At 44.9% G+C, this 18,667-nt stretch overlaps 1 protein-coding gene across 1 annotated transcript in view; it reads right to left on the minus strand.

Moving 5' to 3' along the window:
• Positions 1 to 3,752: 3,752 nt before the first annotated feature.
• gpc1a (glypican 1a) overlaps positions 3,753 to 18,667 on the minus strand; it is an 88,829-nt gene continuing 73,914 nt past the window's right edge. Inside the window, exons 4-9 of the mRNA XM_061239870.1 lie at positions 16,558 to 16,723; positions 15,303 to 15,433; positions 13,214 to 13,351; positions 11,623 to 11,756; positions 9,873 to 10,048; positions 3,753 to 9,345 (exon numbers count right to left, since the gene is read on the minus strand). Coding sequence (XP_061095854.1) covers positions 9,140 to 9,345; positions 9,873 to 10,048; positions 11,623 to 11,756; positions 13,214 to 13,351; positions 15,303 to 15,433; positions 16,558 to 16,723 — 951 coding nt within the window. The 3' untranslated portion in view covers positions 3,753 to 9,139. The remainder of the gene's footprint in view (positions 9,346 to 9,872; positions 10,049 to 11,622; positions 11,757 to 13,213; positions 13,352 to 15,302; positions 15,434 to 16,557; positions 16,724 to 18,667) is intronic.

Below are 18,667 nucleotides of genomic sequence, written 5' to 3' on the forward strand. Positions count from 1 at the left end.
TCAGAGGTGTCAGCATGTTATTTATTTTGGAAAGCACGCCCGAATGACACAGCAGAGATCTCCACCCATTACCGTGTGGCAGCACAAGGCATTTTGCATAAGTAGATTTCACATTGTCAAACATGAAGAGATATCAAACGATTCAAACAAACCAAAACAAACGTTTCGTTGTGTCGGGACTAGTCACGCTGGCAGTAGATGTGGGGATCGGCGGAGCGGTGTGTTGGGCGCGCCGCGATCGTGGATGTCCAGTAGCGTAGCGTAGCGGGGATGTGACAGGTCTCTGGCGCTGACACTAACGCTGCGTGGCAGGATGGTTAAACATCCGACCTGATTCTTTCTGCCTGCTTTGCTGGGGGGAAGGGGGGGGTGATATTGACCAATGACCAGCAACTCCCGTTCCGCGAGGGCCGAAAGCTGCTGGTTTCCCGCCCTCGCTTCACCTGGGAGTCAGGTGTTACTGTAAGACAGCAGCACTAATTACCAGAGAGAAAAGAAAAACAGGCCTGGACTTGGATTTGAGGGTCAGAGTTCATACTCCCTGCTAAAGGCCTTATTCACTCCTCGGTACACATGTCACAAGCAGATCAGGGCCTACTCCTCATGTCACGAGCTCAGCCTTCAGAGCAGAAACAACATTACATCAAACCCATCAGCAGGCCACTGTTTCCTCACTGGCCTATGGCACATTTCTGTGAATTTGTGACTGTTACAGTCGAGCCGCGGTCCCCTCTCCCTGTACCTCAGAGGTCAGGGATGAGTCAGTGGCTGTCTCTGTCAGAATGTTAGCGGCATCGCACTGACATGCATACGACCACATCACCCTGAGTGTCTATTTATGTCGATCAAACATGGTCCAAGCTGTTCAGAGACTCGAGAGAGGTTATTAGTGTGTTTATGCAGGCACGTTTATGTGTGTGTGTGTGTGTGTGTGTGTGTGTGTAAAGTTGAGAGAGCCAGCTCTATACAGGAAGTTGCTGTGTATTAGAGCTCTGTACCAAACAGCTGTGCTCACGTCTGAGGAGGAGTCAGCAGTGTCTGACTGCATCACAGCCATTTGAGAAAACTGCCAATGATGATTCACTGGGCGGAGGAGGTGTCATTGGCCGTCAAATCAGTGAAGTGATTGATACCACATTGCCAGTGAAAGGATATGTGATACCAAAGCAGTGTATTAATGATCGACAGGCCTAATCTCACAGACCCAACCCTCATCTACAGACCCCAACCCTCATCTACAGACCCCAACCCTCATCTACAGACCCCAGCCTTCATCTACAGTCCCCAACCTTCATCTACACACCCCAACCCTCATCTACAGACCCCAACCCTCATCTACAGACCCAAACCCTCATCTACAGTCCCCATCCTTTGTCGGTTTCAGGGAAGTTGACCATTAATGGTACACATATGGGAGATCTGACTCATCTTGGGCGCATATAGACTAACCACAGATGAATGGTAAAGTGACTTCAATGTGGGGCAAAAGACAATCCATCCTCTTGTGATATATTGAATTATATTCAGAGCCTTGCAACCTTGCATCCTATCCAAATCTACACACCAATCAGCAGTTTCAAATTTGATATACGGTAAGCAACAGGAGAAGGGCAGACAGTGAATTGCATATAAATCTCTGTAAAACAAACTAAAATATTACAGTACACAGCTCCCCTCTCCCTGGTTTCCTTGTGTTAGGTGCAGTGGTGGTTTAGCCAGTGGATTTATGCAGCTCTTTCATGCAGAAGGAGAAAGCCATAGATTTTCAGCGCCTCCACTTGCATAGCAAGTCAACTTTTCCTTTACCTCACAATAGTGACGTGATGTCAGGCCCAGGGCAATGCAGATTAAATGCCAAATCTGTCTGTATTGCAGAAAAGAAAACATCATCCCCTCTCTATACTTGTGTTTGGAGTGAGTCTGTCCATGCACTTTTGTGAATATCAGGTGGGTTTCCTTGCAGTTAAATCTGGTCGGAAAGCGCACTTCAGCTGCAGCCAGTGAATGTGCAGATGACCAAAGCAGGCTCTGGTGTACAGCGAGACAAGGACAGCCATGTCGGCTCAAACAGCCATGCCGGCTCAAACATTGCCTCCCGGTTATGTGTCATACACTGAGGCATTGGACAGTCAGTACAAGTGTGGCCAGGAGTCAATGATATGGAGTGAAACTATACTGTGAAATCCGGCATCTTACCAGTATGATCCACACAGCAGGACGTCAGTGGAAGTGTATTCTTATTACAGTGATAACACACTTTTTTTTAGCAGCATCTTTGCAAATTCAAGCCACATCTTTGCTGTGTCATGCAAAGAATCCTCAAACCTCCACCTCCTACACTGTGTGGGAAATTTATCTACTGGGGAGATTCGAGATATTAAGGCATAAATAATGAAGAGTTTTTAAATTCAATCTGCAAGCGGCCCTGGAATGAGAGACTTGAAGGGGAAGGGATTGACTGAGGACTGCAGTCTCCAGTCAAACTTTCAGAAGGAAGGATAGGCAATTAAAGGAAGAGAACAGAGGCATAAATCCTCCAAGCAGCCGAAGACTGCCTGTGCGCTGTTGATGTTTGCCAAAGTGAGTGTATCCTCAGTACACTCACTGACCTGAGATTCTCCAGTCGCTGAACTTTACTTTCTCACTTTCTGGGTGAGACTTTAACACCATTTCCTGTACCAACGGTTCATTGTGTAGGAGACATTAAGGAGGCATTGCATCATTTACCCTGACCCAAAAAGACAAAATCTAATGACCTTTTCCAAATGGGATATGGAAAATGAGGTTACAGATATTGCTTAAATGTTTTTAACATTTCGAGGTGCGGTCACTGTGCTGAGATGCCACAGCTTTCAACAACTGTTCCTTTTGAATAACAGTGGTGAGGAGAAGCCTGATGTGTATGCACACATGCACACACCAACTACTATGTATGGTGTAGGACCTTAGTTCAAAATATGCACACACACTTGCCCACATGCATGTCAATATCCACATTGAAACACTCAGTTATGTAGGATTTTGGCTCATATGGCATGTGTGTGTGCATGTGTGTATATATATGTGTATTTTTGGGTGTGTGTGTTGTCCCCTTGGAGGTTGTGGCTGTAGCTTCAGTCTCATAATTTGCCAATATTATGTGCTAGGTTAGATTTATCGTCCTGAGTAACAATCAGCGAAGACAGTAACATGACATGGGCAAATATCTGGCATAGCTGTGTCCCCTGTAGCACACAAAGTGGCACGAATTCAAGGCCGACACATTATTACAGATGACAGCAAAGAGAGCATAACACTCACCGCAATACTAGCTCTAGCTCGACTGTGTCTAACTGTTCTGTGAATGCTGCACTTATGAGTACTTCACATTCATAAAGTCTCCAAATGCAGCTTCCTCAAACATCATAAGTATGTATACACAGAATGCAGTGTACTGTCTACAGTGAACTTGTTTGACACTGTATGTATCCTTGACAGATTTTAAAATTTGTTGAGTGAGTGGAAGGAAAACTTTTTGAGGTGTGGACCAGATGGACTTCTCTGTTCCCTGCTTGTGTTCTGGCGCGTAATGTTATTATATCCGTCAATATTCATTGACTGTCAGTTATGTTCAGGTGTACAGCAGTCATTGTTTACAGGACATGATGAACTAAATGAGTGTTGAAGGGTGTGGGGGAGCAGGAAGGAGATAGCGCTGGTTTAGGACAGAGAAAGGCGAGGCCACACAGACAGGTTTAGCCCAGAGTCACGGCTTCACTCAGAAACAGGTTTATTTACAGACAGACAATAAGAAATGCACTGTGGGAAAAGCCCACACTGCTGTTTTTCTTTTTTTCATAATGTTAGACACGGTCTCTTCGATCTGCATCGTCGGTGTGCTGGAGTGTCAGACAGTCCTTTCAGTGAAAGAGAAAGAGAGTGCGAGAGAGAGCGAGAGAGAGAGAGGCCAGAACACACCATACGCCTTTCCTTCTTCAAACTGTCACTGTGTTGGTTAGTATAGGTAGTAACATGCTGCAGTTTAGAAGAGTCCATTCCCCACTGTCCATTCTAGTGTGCCTTCGGTTGAGAGAAAGCTTGCAATGCTGTGTGGGGGAAAAATTTAACCGCCTGCAATAAAAACATGTCTGTAGTCACTTTGTCTAAATCTGCCACAGACACCTGGCTTATTGCATAAGGCGACCTCTTTAATCTGACTGGAATTCTCGTGTCAGAAAAACCATTAAAATCTTGACCCAGTTTGGATGAACAGATTGGAGTGTGGCTACACAGAGCACGGCTGGAAAAGAGAGGGGTGAGGATGAAGGTTGTTTTTAGCGCTGAACGTTGCACATCGTGACATCATTGTCCACGCACTTTTACTCTGAGAACATTCACCTTTGATTCATTTTCTGGTCTGACATTGCACCGCTTTTATTGTGATACCATCACTCTCCTTGTTTTCTATGGCCATTGTCTTTTATTGCACATCTCCTGCATTCTAAACGACCTTCCATTCTCTTGCACCATGACATCATCAGCTCACCTTTCTTGTGACTTCATCACCACAAAGCACATTGAGACATCATCACCCATTATGCCCTCTGACAGAATTCATTCTGCTGTGTTCTGACAGAATCAGGACGGCACAGGTCAATCCCAAACAAGCGAGACCTACCCGATAATGTCAGAGTGTATAACATGCCCATTCCAAAATGTCAGATACCGTTTCTTGTTAGTATGTAGCCCACTGACAGAATATTTAGTTTCTGCACACAAACACTGTGAATACCTCAACACTTGAAGATGAGGCTATGACACGATACTGTTTCCAGGGAAGGGTGGCGTGTCTGCATTGTGAAGTGCTGAGAGCTCTCGGGGATTATGGTGTCAACCCCATAGAAAAACTCCTTCACATCGTTAAATGGCCGTGGGATGATGGGATTTTTTTTTAAAGAAACACCCATTTCCCCTGAATCGGCTGTAGCTATAACTGTAATTGAAAAGTGAGCTCTCTGAGTTCCAGGGTTTTGTGACTTTAGAAGGCCTCTGGTATAAATGTGCTAAAGTGGTAAAGTCTTCAGAAAACCATTCAGGAAAAGGAGAATGTGGGGCATATTGTTGTAACGGAAGGCTGGCTCTCAATGTACAAAGTTTTCTTCGGCTATGTCTGTGGGCGTGTTTGGTAAGCTGGCCCTACGTTGTTACTCTATGTTAGGGTGAAGCAGGCACGTGGCCCAAGGAGGGTGAAGATAGTGTATAGATTCACAGCCGTGCGTAGGAGCCACAGCAGCCCCGCTCAGAGGTCACTCATCAGGGTGAAGAGATGGAATGAGCGCTACACAAACATCTTCAAAATCTCATCACGTTTATAATCGACACAACGATCCAAGAACAAACAACAGCAAATTGACACATATTTCATCTTCTGCTTCATGTGTTGCTCTACTATAGCCATGGAAAAAGAACCAACAAAGTGAATTATTTCAACAACAACAAAAAAAAAAAGAAATTGAAAAATGTTTTCTAAAATTGGCACATATTCATTATGCCAGTTGCACTCAACACTTGACACCGTTGTCTCATATTTAGGGCCCCTGATATTTCTATTTCTTTATTTTGTTCCAGAAAATCATTACGTAACGATCAGTCCGTCTGTCTCAATATCCAAATCAATCCCGGAATCTACCGTGTTTTCTGTTGTATTGATTTCCCCCCATGTTGACCTCTATGTGCAAAACAGAATGGCAATTCATGGATTTAAAAACACACCCAGAAAAACACAGCTGTATCAAAACAATAAAGAGCTGCAGTCAGCGTGGCAAATTAGTATGAGGATAAGGGGGGGGGGGGGGGGTGCCTAAATCATGAGCGCACTTGACTTTGGGGGGGGGGGGGGGATGCCCCAAGGTACTGGGGGGGTTAATTATGATCCTGGTAACGCTGAAGGATCGGGAGGGGTAGTAGGGAGGCAAGGGCAGAGAAGGGGGACCTGTGCAAATGCAGGCAATTGCTGAAACCCTGGAGAGAGAGCGAGAACGCTATTGAATTAACCTTCTTTTTTCTGCCTTTGGAACGTACGCCATGGGAAATCAAGTGGTTCGGTCAGCCACTGGTGCAAATCAGGAGCCTTACATATGAAAAATATAAACACACACACACACAGACACACACACACACACACGCAGACACACACACACCCACACAGACACACACACACCGCAGTACATAAAAGGTTATTCATGGGTATATACTGTTGCACTTATATTGGGGATATACCCCTTTCCTCCTTCCCATTTACGTGTTTGTAATTAATCAGCTCATCTTCGTCGGTCACACACGGGACACCACTACAGCGACCGGCAAGGTCCTTCAACACATCGATTCTTTGCAGAAACAAACCCAAAAATCGCAAAAAAACTCTTAGACAAATTCAAAACTTGCACTTTTTTTTGCATGGTAAAACTTGGCCTCTGTCTAGTCTTCCCACCACCGCTCAAAGGCAGGACAGCACTGACATGGGTCATCATTCTCACAATGTCGTCCTATCGTTTGCTTAACGTTACGGCCGCGCCCTTGTATTGCTACATCGTCACAGCGATATTATGGGAAGGTAACGCACAAGCGGGAGGCTAGAGACAGCCATCTCAGAGATCGCATAATGTCACTAAGACATCTGTACAAAATGGAGGCATAAATTGTAGGCAGGTACATAATTCTTTTTAAAAGGCTATATAATGTAGGGCTTTGACTTTGACTGTCTGTCTGAGATCACACACTGAAGCATCCTCTTTTCAGCTGTACACTTCCATCACTCTGGGTTGGCATTGGCTGGGGTTGTTAATCTTGGATGATCTTTGATGTTACGTATTTGGGTCTCCCTCCATCGCATAGGTCACTCATGGGCCAAGAAACCTCAGTTTTCTCTCTGTGCATCTCACTGTCCATTTAAAAACCAACAAATGAAAAAGTTCAGTACATCCTTCTCTCCTTTTTTTCCCCCATCGCTGGCAGGTAGAGCTGAGCAAAAACTTTGGGTTTTCAACCCTCTGTCCAAGGCAAAATGGGTTTACCCACACAGAGAGAGAGAGAGGGCCATCAGACATTTTCTCTTTGTCTGAGCCAGCATTCAACCACTCCACTCATCCATTTTAGCCTGGCCCAGTCTGCGGCCTCACACTAAATGACACCATTACGTTCTCTCTTTTTTTGGTGAAGAGCAACACATTGTAATATGTTTTGTCTCTGAAACGTTTCTTTTATGAAATTTCTGCTCACTGATGCATTGTTAATGCATATTCCAAGGGCCTGTTCAGACAATAGCCATAAAGAATATATCAGTTATACTTTCCTTCCCACTCTTATCATAACATTGCTCTTTTTTCCTTTTTAATAAATACATAATATGCAAACCCATTTAACTGAGCAGAAAAACTAAAGTTTGGCTCAGCACTAGGGGTGGGGGAATAAATCGATACAGCACAGTATTGCGATACTTTCTTCTGCGATACAGCATCGATATAGCGACACCAAGTATCAATATTTCATCTAAATATACACACATTTCATCGTGCATATTATTTTTATGTTATGATTTCAAGGTACAACATGGAGGTGAAGAATCACCCTCTATGGAGTGCAATTAAATCACATAACAGTCTGTCATGGACTATCCTGTTTACACCATGGTCACTTGTGAAAAACAATAATAATAATAATCGTATTTTTTTTATGAAAAGCAAGAGAGGTGTCGTTTCCCTGGCAACACATGAGGGTCACACTAATATCTGGAAAAAAACCACTGCCATCTTGTAATAAATATTACTTTACAATAACCCACACCGTAGATACTACCCGCAGCCGTCACCAGTTGCCAGTTGCCGTCACTCGCGTAACTAGGTATTCAAATTCTATTTGATCTTGGGTCAAAATGGTCCCACAGTATGTTTTCCATCGTGGACAGCTAGCTAGCCATCTACTCCATTTGCTTCAAAACAGCAGCTATACTGTCGTGGCAATCAGTAGCGTAACTGTCTTTGTTCAATTGAGCACATGTATGATGAGATGGGAGCCAAGCTAACAACACAGCACGACACTGTGAACACTTGTTAATTTGAATAAATGTGGTGCGTATTTACACCGAACTGCTTAGCATGGTCAGCGTTGGTGTAACTAAGATATTCAATGTAAAACGAGTGTTGTTACGTGTTGCGTGCGCACCATCTGGAGCTGCATCTGATGATCTACAACAGCTGCTCCTTTAGAACTGCTGACACTGCGGGGCTGAAAAGCCTCACCATTTTCACTTTTCATTTCAGTTTTTTCCCCCTAAATTTAATTGCACATCATTTATTCATTGAAACTAATTTAAGCTGCTGAAGGGAGCCTATGTTCTTAAATATTTTATTTTCTTATGGTCTGCTATGTGCATTGTGCTCAGGTGTAAGTAAATGCTTTAACCAATGCAAGACTTTTTATAACGGGGTGTAATGGGTTTTGGCATGGGTTAGGCGTATGACTTCAAACTAATAAAAATGAATAGAAATAGCAATATATCGCATTATACGGTCGCAATGCTTGGCGTATCGCAAAAGCACAAAGAATCGCAATAATATACTGTGTGCTGTGACCCAAGTGTCAGGATAATATTGTGTCCTGAGGTTCATGGTGATGCCCACCGCTTCTCAGCACTACTAAAACCCAAGTCAGTCACAATCCCCTCACAACAGTACTGTGTCATATTAAGATGAGATGCCACAGCCACAATTTTAGATGCCACAGCCGCCATTTTAGATGTCAGGAGAGAGTCGGGAAGCCAGTCTTCACTGTGCTGACACACATCGTCCACATACTGTATGCATTGTCTATACACTTTTCTTTTAACATTTCTCAAGTACAGACATTTCAAAGACCCAAACACCAGAAAAAAGATGCCAAAGACCAGCTCTAAAGCTTACCATATATTAAAAAAACAAACAAAACAAAAATATTACTTTTTTTTTTTCTTCTTCTCAAAGGTAAAAGGTAGTCCCAGTCATTAACGTTCATCTTTTTTTTTGGCGAAGTTACTAGACCACCCGTTCTTTTTATTTTCTTTCCCCCCGCCCGCGACCCACTTATCCCAAAAATTTCAGTCCCGATTGGTGGCGTGGCCTGTCAATTATCGCCAGAGCGACAGAGTGGCCAATGGGAGCAGGAGGAGGGCGATGCGGGGGTGGATCCGGCTCCCCGTGGAGTGCACCATCTCGTTTTCTGCGGGGTAGGCGTACACGTTGGGCCGGTCCGTGTTGGGCACGATGACTCTAGGGCTGCGGGCACACAGCTCATCTGAGCACATCCCACTGCCCGACCCACTCACGTCATCAGCTGGGGAGAGAAATGAGCCACAACCACAAATCAGAGGTCATATTTCAATTTAGCCATTCAGCTGAGTCATAATTATTGCACAAGAAAAGGCCCAGATTACGAACATCTCAAGCAGGCCTGGGTCAAATACATAATTGTTTTGGATTAAATAATTTTTCTATGCCTTACTGAGCTTGTCTGTTGTATTGGAACCTATGAAATATTCTCAGATCCCATGCAAACCCCACCTTCTGGTCCTCTAGGTTGGCTTCCCTGCCACCAGGCAAGATCAACCAAGCACAGAAAAGTAGTTGAATCCAAACAATTACATATTTGACCCAGGTCAAATCCCAAATAGCAATGTGCAATGGCCAGGCCATATCACCCCATATGGATGGGTTAGCATATTTGGCGATGTAATATATCCAGCTATATTAGGTAAGGTGGCAAAAAGGAGCTTCAGAGAGCTCTAAAAAGTGGAGAAGTCGGCTAACATTTCCGACAGAACATGGCAGCAAAGAGACTCTCAAAGAGAAAGGGGCACTCACTGGCGTCCTGGAAGTCCACATCGTTGCCGTTGAAGGCGCTATTCAGGCGGTTTGTCATGATCTTGAGCGCCATGATCTGCTGGCGGATGGTCATGTCTGGTTTGGTGATGTCGATCTCCACCTCAGGGTTATTGATCTGACTGGCCAGGCCGTCACCCATGACCTCAGGAAGGTACCTGAGACATACCACACAACCACTGTCATTCACCACAAAGTCTACCACAAACACACTGACAGAGACAATCTACTGTTCTGTGTGTTGAGCTATCTATACTACAAACACTCTGACAGCGAGACAATGTCTTGCTCTATGTGTGTCTGTACTACAAACACACTGACCGAGACAACACACTGCTCTGTGTGTGTGTGTGTATCACAAACAAACTGACAGAGAGAAAATGTCCTGTCCTCAACCCTCCCCCTCTTCCATCTTTTAAATTATCACAGCACACTTGAAACGAAAGCCAAACCCATTATTTTACAGTTTTTAGGAAAGCTGTGTGAAAATGATACTGATTGTTAAGTAGGCGGCATTTAAAGTTTGGCTTGTTTGAGTTGAAAGCTACCTACAAGGCAATATTTGGCATTGATTACTTAACTTTGTGCTTATAATTTCTTGTCTTGCATTTTCATGCCAAGTATTTCTAAAGATAGATGTTATTTAGAGGCACGCAATAACTACTGCAGGTATTGTAACTGAGCAGATTATTTTGCACCATACATTTTTTATATCAACCAAACAACCAAAAATATGTGCATGCAATGGCATTCGCATTTATCAAGAATGAACCTGAATCTGTGTTCCTGCATTGTGTTCTTTCAGTGCTTCAGTATCACAGTCAGGCAAAATAAAAGAAAGCTGGTTCAGCTCTCCCAGTCATGCAATTAAGTAATCAGATTAGGTAATTAAGGGCCAATTATGGCTAAATTAAAAACAGAAACCCTCTTTCCCTCCAGGAGATGAGTCGAAGAGCTCTCCTTCTAGGAGATGCATGGTGCATTACTCCTGGTAAAAAGCGCTTTCGTTTGTTTTTATTGCATCACTTTGCATATATTTCAAGGCACAGAAACTCGTCATCAACAACCACCATTTGGTTTAATACCATAGAATGAGGTAAGTACATTATGACTGCAGATAGGCATTGGAAAACAACTAGATATATTTCAGAAAAGTGTAATGTGTGTAAATGCACTCAAAATAGGAGCCCTTCCAGAGGTGTTGGTCATTTCTGTGGAATGGACTTAATTTTGACTTTAATCTGATTTTGACTACCCAAATAAAAGGTGCTATAGGAACAAATGTTGGCAATATGTGCAAACAGAGCTATATTAAATGGATGACTGGTGTCCATGATGAAAATAAGTTATGTTTGCTTGTATACATAAGTCAAAGGTCAGGGCACATGTTGCTTGATTCCAGGCCATTGCATCCCATTGGTTATGCTGCAGCCAATCAACACCTTCAGAAGTAGAAATGTATTGCTGTCTGAGGATGGCCACACTGGTCAAAGGCTGCTGAATACTGTATATTATATGCTTGGGACCACAGTGTGTTGGTTGGGAGTACTTACTCCATGCCAGTCTGTGCCGCAAAGGATTAGAGACCTTTGTTTCTCCTAACACAAGCTGATGTTTCTATACTTCAACCTTCTGTGTTAGTCAGGCAACCGCCATTTTGATTTCTCTAGGACGCCTTCCTTTGTGAAGCTATGCTGCATTCTGCAATGGCCAAGCAAGGCCAACCGCCTACCTGGCCCTGCCCATTCCATTCCAGCACTTGTCCTCATTGGCCACTCCAGCTGTCACTCTGTCGTTGCAGAGCGCGTTGGGCAGCTGAACCCAGTACTGCTGCATCTCCCTCAGCTTGCTCGTCACGTCAGAGACCTGGAACAGACCAACCAGGCGAGACGTCAGTTACGCCACAGGGCTTAGGGAGAAACCAGCATGAAACAATATCAGTCACACTGTAACTCATTACATTACATTATTAGCATTCGGCAGACGCTCTTATCCAGAACGATGTACAGTTGATTAGACTAAGCAGGAGACAATCCTCCCCTGGAGCAATGCAGGGTTAAGGGCCTTGCTCAAGTGCCCAACAGCAGTGCGGATCTCATTGTGGCTACACTGGGATTCAAACCCCCGACCTTGCCTGTCCCAGTCATTTACCTTAACCACTACGCCACAGGCCGCCCCTTAACTCGGTTGGCCACACGTAGCAACAGTAAAACAGCTATAAAACTGGGGGCCTGTATTACGAAGCAGGATTACGGAGTTAGCGGGATAACTGCCCTAACTAAAACTCTATAATCTCGAACATGGATTTACTCAGTACTGTTATCCAGCTAACTCGGTAATCCTGCCTCGCGATACAGGCCCCGGAACTGGGGAAGAGCCCAGCCACACACAACACCAAGCGCAAAGTTGCACAATGAGTCTTAGAAGAGCCACGTCAGACAGAGCAATTACAGAGTGAGACGGAACAGATCAGTCACTGTCACACACGTAATGAGTCCGAGGAGAAAATCGCCGGCAGTAACACAGCGAAATCATGCTTATGCTCTCACCACCCCTGCCCGCGGGGCTGAAGTAAGCGATCGGGCCAGCCTCTTTCTCCAAAGACACACCTACGCTATTCACAACAGTACATTTAAGCAAAATGCAGATATTACAATTATGTTAAACCTTACTGTACTGTACAGACTGTTGCTCAATAGCAAACAAAAAATCAAACTAAAACTATATTTTGTCTCCAGACAGCTGCGGGTTGGATGCAGCCGTGTACCCCTGAGCTAGCTACCGCGCTAAAGCGAGAAGCCGCGCTGAAACCTTCGCTACGTGAAGGGCTTACAGAGCGAGCCAAGATGCCCGGCTCTTAGTCACCCCTGAAAAACGCATCTGAAAAACACATAAATAATGAATAAATAAAAGATCATTTACATGCGAAAAAAAAAAAAAAACTAAACATTGAAACGTTGCCATGGCGACACCTGCAGGGACACGAGTGGGCATCAGTCCTTCTTGTGTGTCATGGCTGACGGAATTTTCCCGATGAGAAACGCACTGCTAAAATACTGCAGCAGGTGTGTGTGTGTGTGTGTGTGTGTGTGTGCACATGTGTGTTTATGTTATCTGTGAGTGCGCGTGTGTTATCTGTTATCTGGGTTTACTGACCAGTTTCTCCAGCTTGACGCTGACGGTGAGTGTGTTATCTTTAAGCGTGTGTGTACCAGTGCCTATTACTTGTATGTGTTTGTGTGTATGTGTGTGTTTGTGTGTGTGTGTGTTTTTGTGTGTGTGTATTGTTAGTGTGTGTGTGTCTGGGGGGAAGGTTTACTGACCAGTTTCTCCAGCTTGACACTGACGGTGAGTGTGAGGTGGGGTTTGGAATCCGCGGCAGCGTTCGCCCGCTTCCTGGGCTCCTCGGACCTGGAGCTGTGGGTGGCGGCCAGCCGAGGGGACCCACACGCCTGGAACACCTGCAGGGCCACAAACAGAGGGGCCCCGTCATCAGATGGGCTACTGCCAAAATGGCTCCCTCACCAACCACCAACCAACAAAATGGCTGCTGCCCCTGGCCCTTATGTACCTGGAATATACTCCAAACATATTCAAATAACTTACTAGAAAAATATTGAAAAACATCACAACATATGGGCCACTATAAAGCATTGCCTATATTGTCATGGATACATTCAAATATTAAAAAGAAAACATTCTGTAAAATACTGTTGCTGTATATGCTCATTTACAATATATTGCAGCATATTCAATTACTATGAGGAGATTCTACAGTAGCTTTCATACACTACAGTAGCTAGAAATACTGCCCTACAGCCACAGTAGCTAACACACAGCAAGCAACATGTCTTTATAGCATTTCTGCTGTTTTGGCAACGTCATTTAACCACCTCAAAAGTAAATTAATAAGAACATTAAGGGCTGGCCTGGGTACTTCCCAGCCAGAGGGAAACTGCAGTCTGGAGCTCGTTACGGAAACACCAGGTTTCCCTGTGCCAGCTTGCACATAGAACAACAATAGATCTTTTCCAGACAGAGAACATGAATCATATGAAATATTTCACCTCGCAGAACAGCAGTATGTGTGCGTATACGATAGACAGAGAGAAAAAAAAGAGACTACTGTTTTACACACCACCTGAGTTTGCAGAGCAATACTGGCTAACACGGCATTGCTTTCAGCACATGCTGCCTGATTGCAATCAGCATAGAATAGTGTTTAGATTTCTTCACATATTCTGTGTGTGTGAGAGAGAGATAACGATAAAGAGAGAGAGAAAAGAGAGAGAGAGAGAGAGATTCTCAGGGTGCTGATCCATAAAATGTTCCCAAAGTTAACTCTGGCACAGTGCCTGTTGCCTCCTATTGTTCCGTCTTGCTTTAAGAGGACTTTCTCATTCTGTAAACCTAACCTTTCTAACTGCAGTTAAAGAGGCTTTTTCAAGTCATTTACAACAGGGAATCAAACCCGTTCCATTTCCCCGGTAACAGGTACAGAGGGCCGTCAAAAGGAGGTGGGGGAAAATGAGAAACCGTGACAATGAATTTCAGTATGAGGAATGGTGTGACTCTTCAGCACAGAGGCTCCTCCGGGACCGGTCTGACACGGGGAGGCAGTTTGGGGAGAGATACGGGCCCATCACAGCAGGAACCATAGTAAGCAGTCCAATCTACTGAAGTGCACCAATGTGTGTGTGTGTGTGTGTGTGTGTGTGTGTGTGTGTGTGTTTCAGTGTGAATGTGTGTATGCATATGCATGGGTGTAGGTGTGAGAAAGTGTGTGCATACACGTGTGTGTGTGTGTGTGTGCATGTACAGGTGTGTTTGAGTGTGTGCATTTGTGTGGGTGTATGTGTGTGTTTGTATGCACAGCATTATGTGTGGGTCTGTGTGTGTGTTTGTATGCACAGCATTATGTGTGGGTCTGTGTGTGTGTTTGTATGCACAGCATTATGTGTGGGTCTGTGTGTGTGTTTGTATGCACAGCATTATGTGTGGGTCTGTGTGTGTGTTTGTATGCACAGCATTATGTGTGGGTCTGTGTGTGTGTTTGTATGCACAGTATTATGTGTGTGTGTGTGTGTGTGTTTGTATGCACAGCATTATATGTGGGTGTATGTGTGTGTTTGTATGCACAGCATTATGTGTGGGTCTGTGTGTGTGTTTGTATGCACAGCATTATGTGTGGGTCTGTGTGTGTGTTTGTATGCACAGCATTATGTGTGGGTCTGTGTGTGTGTTTGTATGCACAGCATTATGTGTGGGTCTGTGTGTGTGTTTGTATGCACAGCATTATGTGTGTGTGTGTGTGTGTGTGTGTGTATGCACAGCATTATGTGTGTGTGTGTGTGTGTGTGTGTATTGTCTCTGTGTTATGTTGGGAGAGCAGAGCCGGTCCTCAGGCCCCACCTTGCTGGAGAAGACCTCGTTGTTCTCCTGCATGGTGAGCATGGCCTCTGAGATGCGCAGGGGGATGGAGTTAATGAGCACGTCCACGCTGGTCTCCCCCGCGAAGCGGCTCGTCACCTGCAGCAGGGCGTCTGCGGGAGAGAGGGAGGAGAGCAGTGTGAAGTGAAAACCACAGAAACGCGCACAACCGCCGTGACGCGCTGAACTACTTGATCCTGGCCACCAGCAGAACTCATTTTGAACAGTGTAGAACAGTGTTCTTCAATCCTGGCCACCAGCAGAACTCATTTTGAACAGTGTAGAACAGTGTTCTTCAATCCTGGCCACCAGCAGAACTCATTTTGAACAGTGTAGAACAGTGTTCTTCAATCCTGGCCACCAGCAGAACTCATTTTGAACAGTGTAGAACAGTGTTCTTCAATCCTGGCCACCAGCAGAACTCATTTTGAACAGTGTACAACAGTGTACTTCAATCCTGGCCACCAGCAGAACTCATTTTGAACAGTGTAGAACAGTGTTCTTCAATCCTGGCCACCAGCAGAACTCATTTTGAACAGTGGAGAACAGTGTTCTTCAATCCTGGCCACCAGCAGAACTCATTTTGAACAGTGTAGAACAGTGTTCTTCAATCCTGGCCACCAGCAGAACTCATTTTGAACAGTGTAGAACAGTGTTCTTCAATCCTGGCCACCAGCAGAACTCATTTTGAACAGTTCAGCACAGTGTTCCTCAATCCTGGCCACCAGTAGAACTCATTTTGAACGGTGTAGAACAGTGTTCTTCAATCCTGGCCACCAGCAGAACTCATTTTGAACAGTTTAGCACAGCAGACCCCAATCCTGGTACTGGACAGCCACAGGATCTGCTGGGCTCTGCTGTCAATCAACACTTGATCAGTTAAAGCAGCTGCTAATGCAGGTCACCTGGGGCCTTTTTCACAAAGCAGGATTACTGAGTTAGCTGGACTAGCTGAACTGCACTGAGTAAGACCCAGAAGCCTCCAAAATCTGGAACATGGACTGTAGTATTGAAGTAAATGTAGACATGTAGACTGTAGGACTGAAGTAAAAAGAGCTATTCCGGCTTTTACTGTGTGCAGTTCACTCTGCGATCCCGGTTTGTGGAGCAGGGCCCAGGTTTCTTGGGTCTGAATCATTGCTGGTCTTCGGATGATGAACAAAAGCCAGCACTCTGTGCCTCTCCGGGGCCGTAAATGAACAGCACGACCTGAGCCCAGGACCCAAGCTGCACTCACCGACCAGGTTCTGCCACTCTGTGTCCAGGTCGGCCTGGTTGGCCAGGCAGCCCTTCATCACGTTCCTGCAGTAGTTGGTGCAGGGCCTGACGGAGGCCATCATGCGGCAGTGTGGGCAATACATCAGCTTCATGATGGCCCGGACACACTCCGGACTGAGGGGGACCTGGGGAGCAGATTTAACAACGCGTTATTCACCTGGCCATCCCAATGGAGGCTTTCCCATGGAGTAACTGCACTCTCTGTTTCAGCCTGGCTCCACCTTCTACGCAATTTACAAAAAAATGCATTCTGCGGTTGGTAGAGTAGGTGTGCCTTCATTTGCATAAAGTATTCTTTAACCATACAGTGTTTCGTGTAGTATCCGTGAGAACTGGCTTTCCGGCGCTGAAGATGAGCCATTAACACTAAACTGACAAATTTGTGGTCGTTAACAATTTTCTGACTCAATATCTTGATTGACATCTATATGATGGAGAGGCCAGAGCAGACTGCAGAAAGCAATTGTCAAACATGATACGGCAGCAGAACACACTTTTCTGCTAGGTTTTATGCCAAAATTATATTATTTCATAAATGTTGTAATAATGACATGGATTCAAATGTTTCACTGTAAAGTAGGCATGCAAACATGATTACAGTTTAAAAGTGTGATCTGGAGTGTAATTACCCTCTAACCTGTTGAGTAAATGAGTCTATCTGAGGCCCCCTGTGGAGGCTTTCTCAACCCTCTAACTAAGCTGTAGACCTGCCATACTGTTCCAGACCTCTACACTTTTTTCATACGGGATGCTCAGATGATTACATTCGCTGAATTCATTACGGAAAATCAGCATGTGAACGTTATTAGCAAGATGGATGAAATCATTAAGGAAACTATTACGACTGAGAAATTAAGGACAGACATTAAAGTATCATTTAGGCTGAAAGTGATGGCGCGAGTACGATCTGGGCTGAGGGGAACCCGGTGAGCCGCAGCAAACAGCGGAGGATTAAACCGCGTTTCATCCTTTAGAGTTAAAGGGCCCCCGGCCACGGGGGGGGGGGGGGGACTGAGCAATTTTTAACCCTGATAATCGATCCTGCGGCAGAGTTCAACGGTTTTAAACAAAACCCCCAGATCATGAAATTCAAAGTGTCAGCTTCAAAGTATGCAGCGCCGTTCTCAGAAGTACAGAAAGGAAACGTCCACACCTCAGCTGTAATGCGATTTCACAGTTATGAAACCCAGTGTGCCCCGCACGCCGCAATTCATGTATCCCAGAAGGCCTTGGGTCGAGGTCATCACACTTACTGATGCAGAAACCGGTGTAAGCGTGGTTAATACCAATAAGCTGCTGTCCCCGATGGTTTCTGTCATATCCGCTCTTGTATAAACTGGTTGACTGCTGACCGAATTTCCCTGGATTTTCTCATTCTTAATCGTGTCAAATATTTGCTAGAGAGGCTTCGGCTTCCTTCTCTCCCAGTGCCTCTCAGATGTCGAGCCAATTTGGACAGATTATTTGCATTTCTTATATCAAATGCAACTGATCGGCATGAATTTCTGTTTTAACTATTACAAGATGAATCACATTCTGTTTTATGTGTGCGTGCATGGGCCCAGACCTGTTTCAAACAAATACCGTTTGTTGCCAAGTACAAGAAGTGAGCACACTCACAATATGTGCGTTTTGTCAGGGAGAAAAGCTGTGACAATTTAGAGACTAAAGATCAACATTAAATTATAATTCAGGCTGAAACTGGGAACTACTGAACTGAGAGACAATAAAAACACTTGCACTTTGTACAAATTACTGGTGAAGCGCTACTTTAAAACAATGAGTCGGTAGTCTGTTCCTGTCAGACAGTTTTGCCTCAAACTGAGAGCGGTCGAGAGTATAGGCGTGTCGAGGTTTGACTGATGGAAAAGTGAGGGTTTGTTGGACTCCTGCCCTGACTCAGGGGGTACTTCCCAGCTCCAGCACCATGGAGAGCAGCATGCCCAAAGCCCATCAGCCCTGGGGAAGGGCCTGACGGTGGAGACAGAGGTGGGCCTGCCAGATTATGCCCACACACGCTGACACACATAAACACGCCTGCACAAACACACTGGCATGCACACAAACAC

Source organism: Conger conger, chromosome 4, assembly GCF_963514075.1.
Source record: "Conger conger chromosome 4, fConCon1.1, whole genome shotgun sequence".
In the NCBI taxonomy this organism is placed as follows: domain Eukaryota; kingdom Metazoa; phylum Chordata; class Actinopteri; order Anguilliformes; family Congridae; genus Conger; species Conger conger.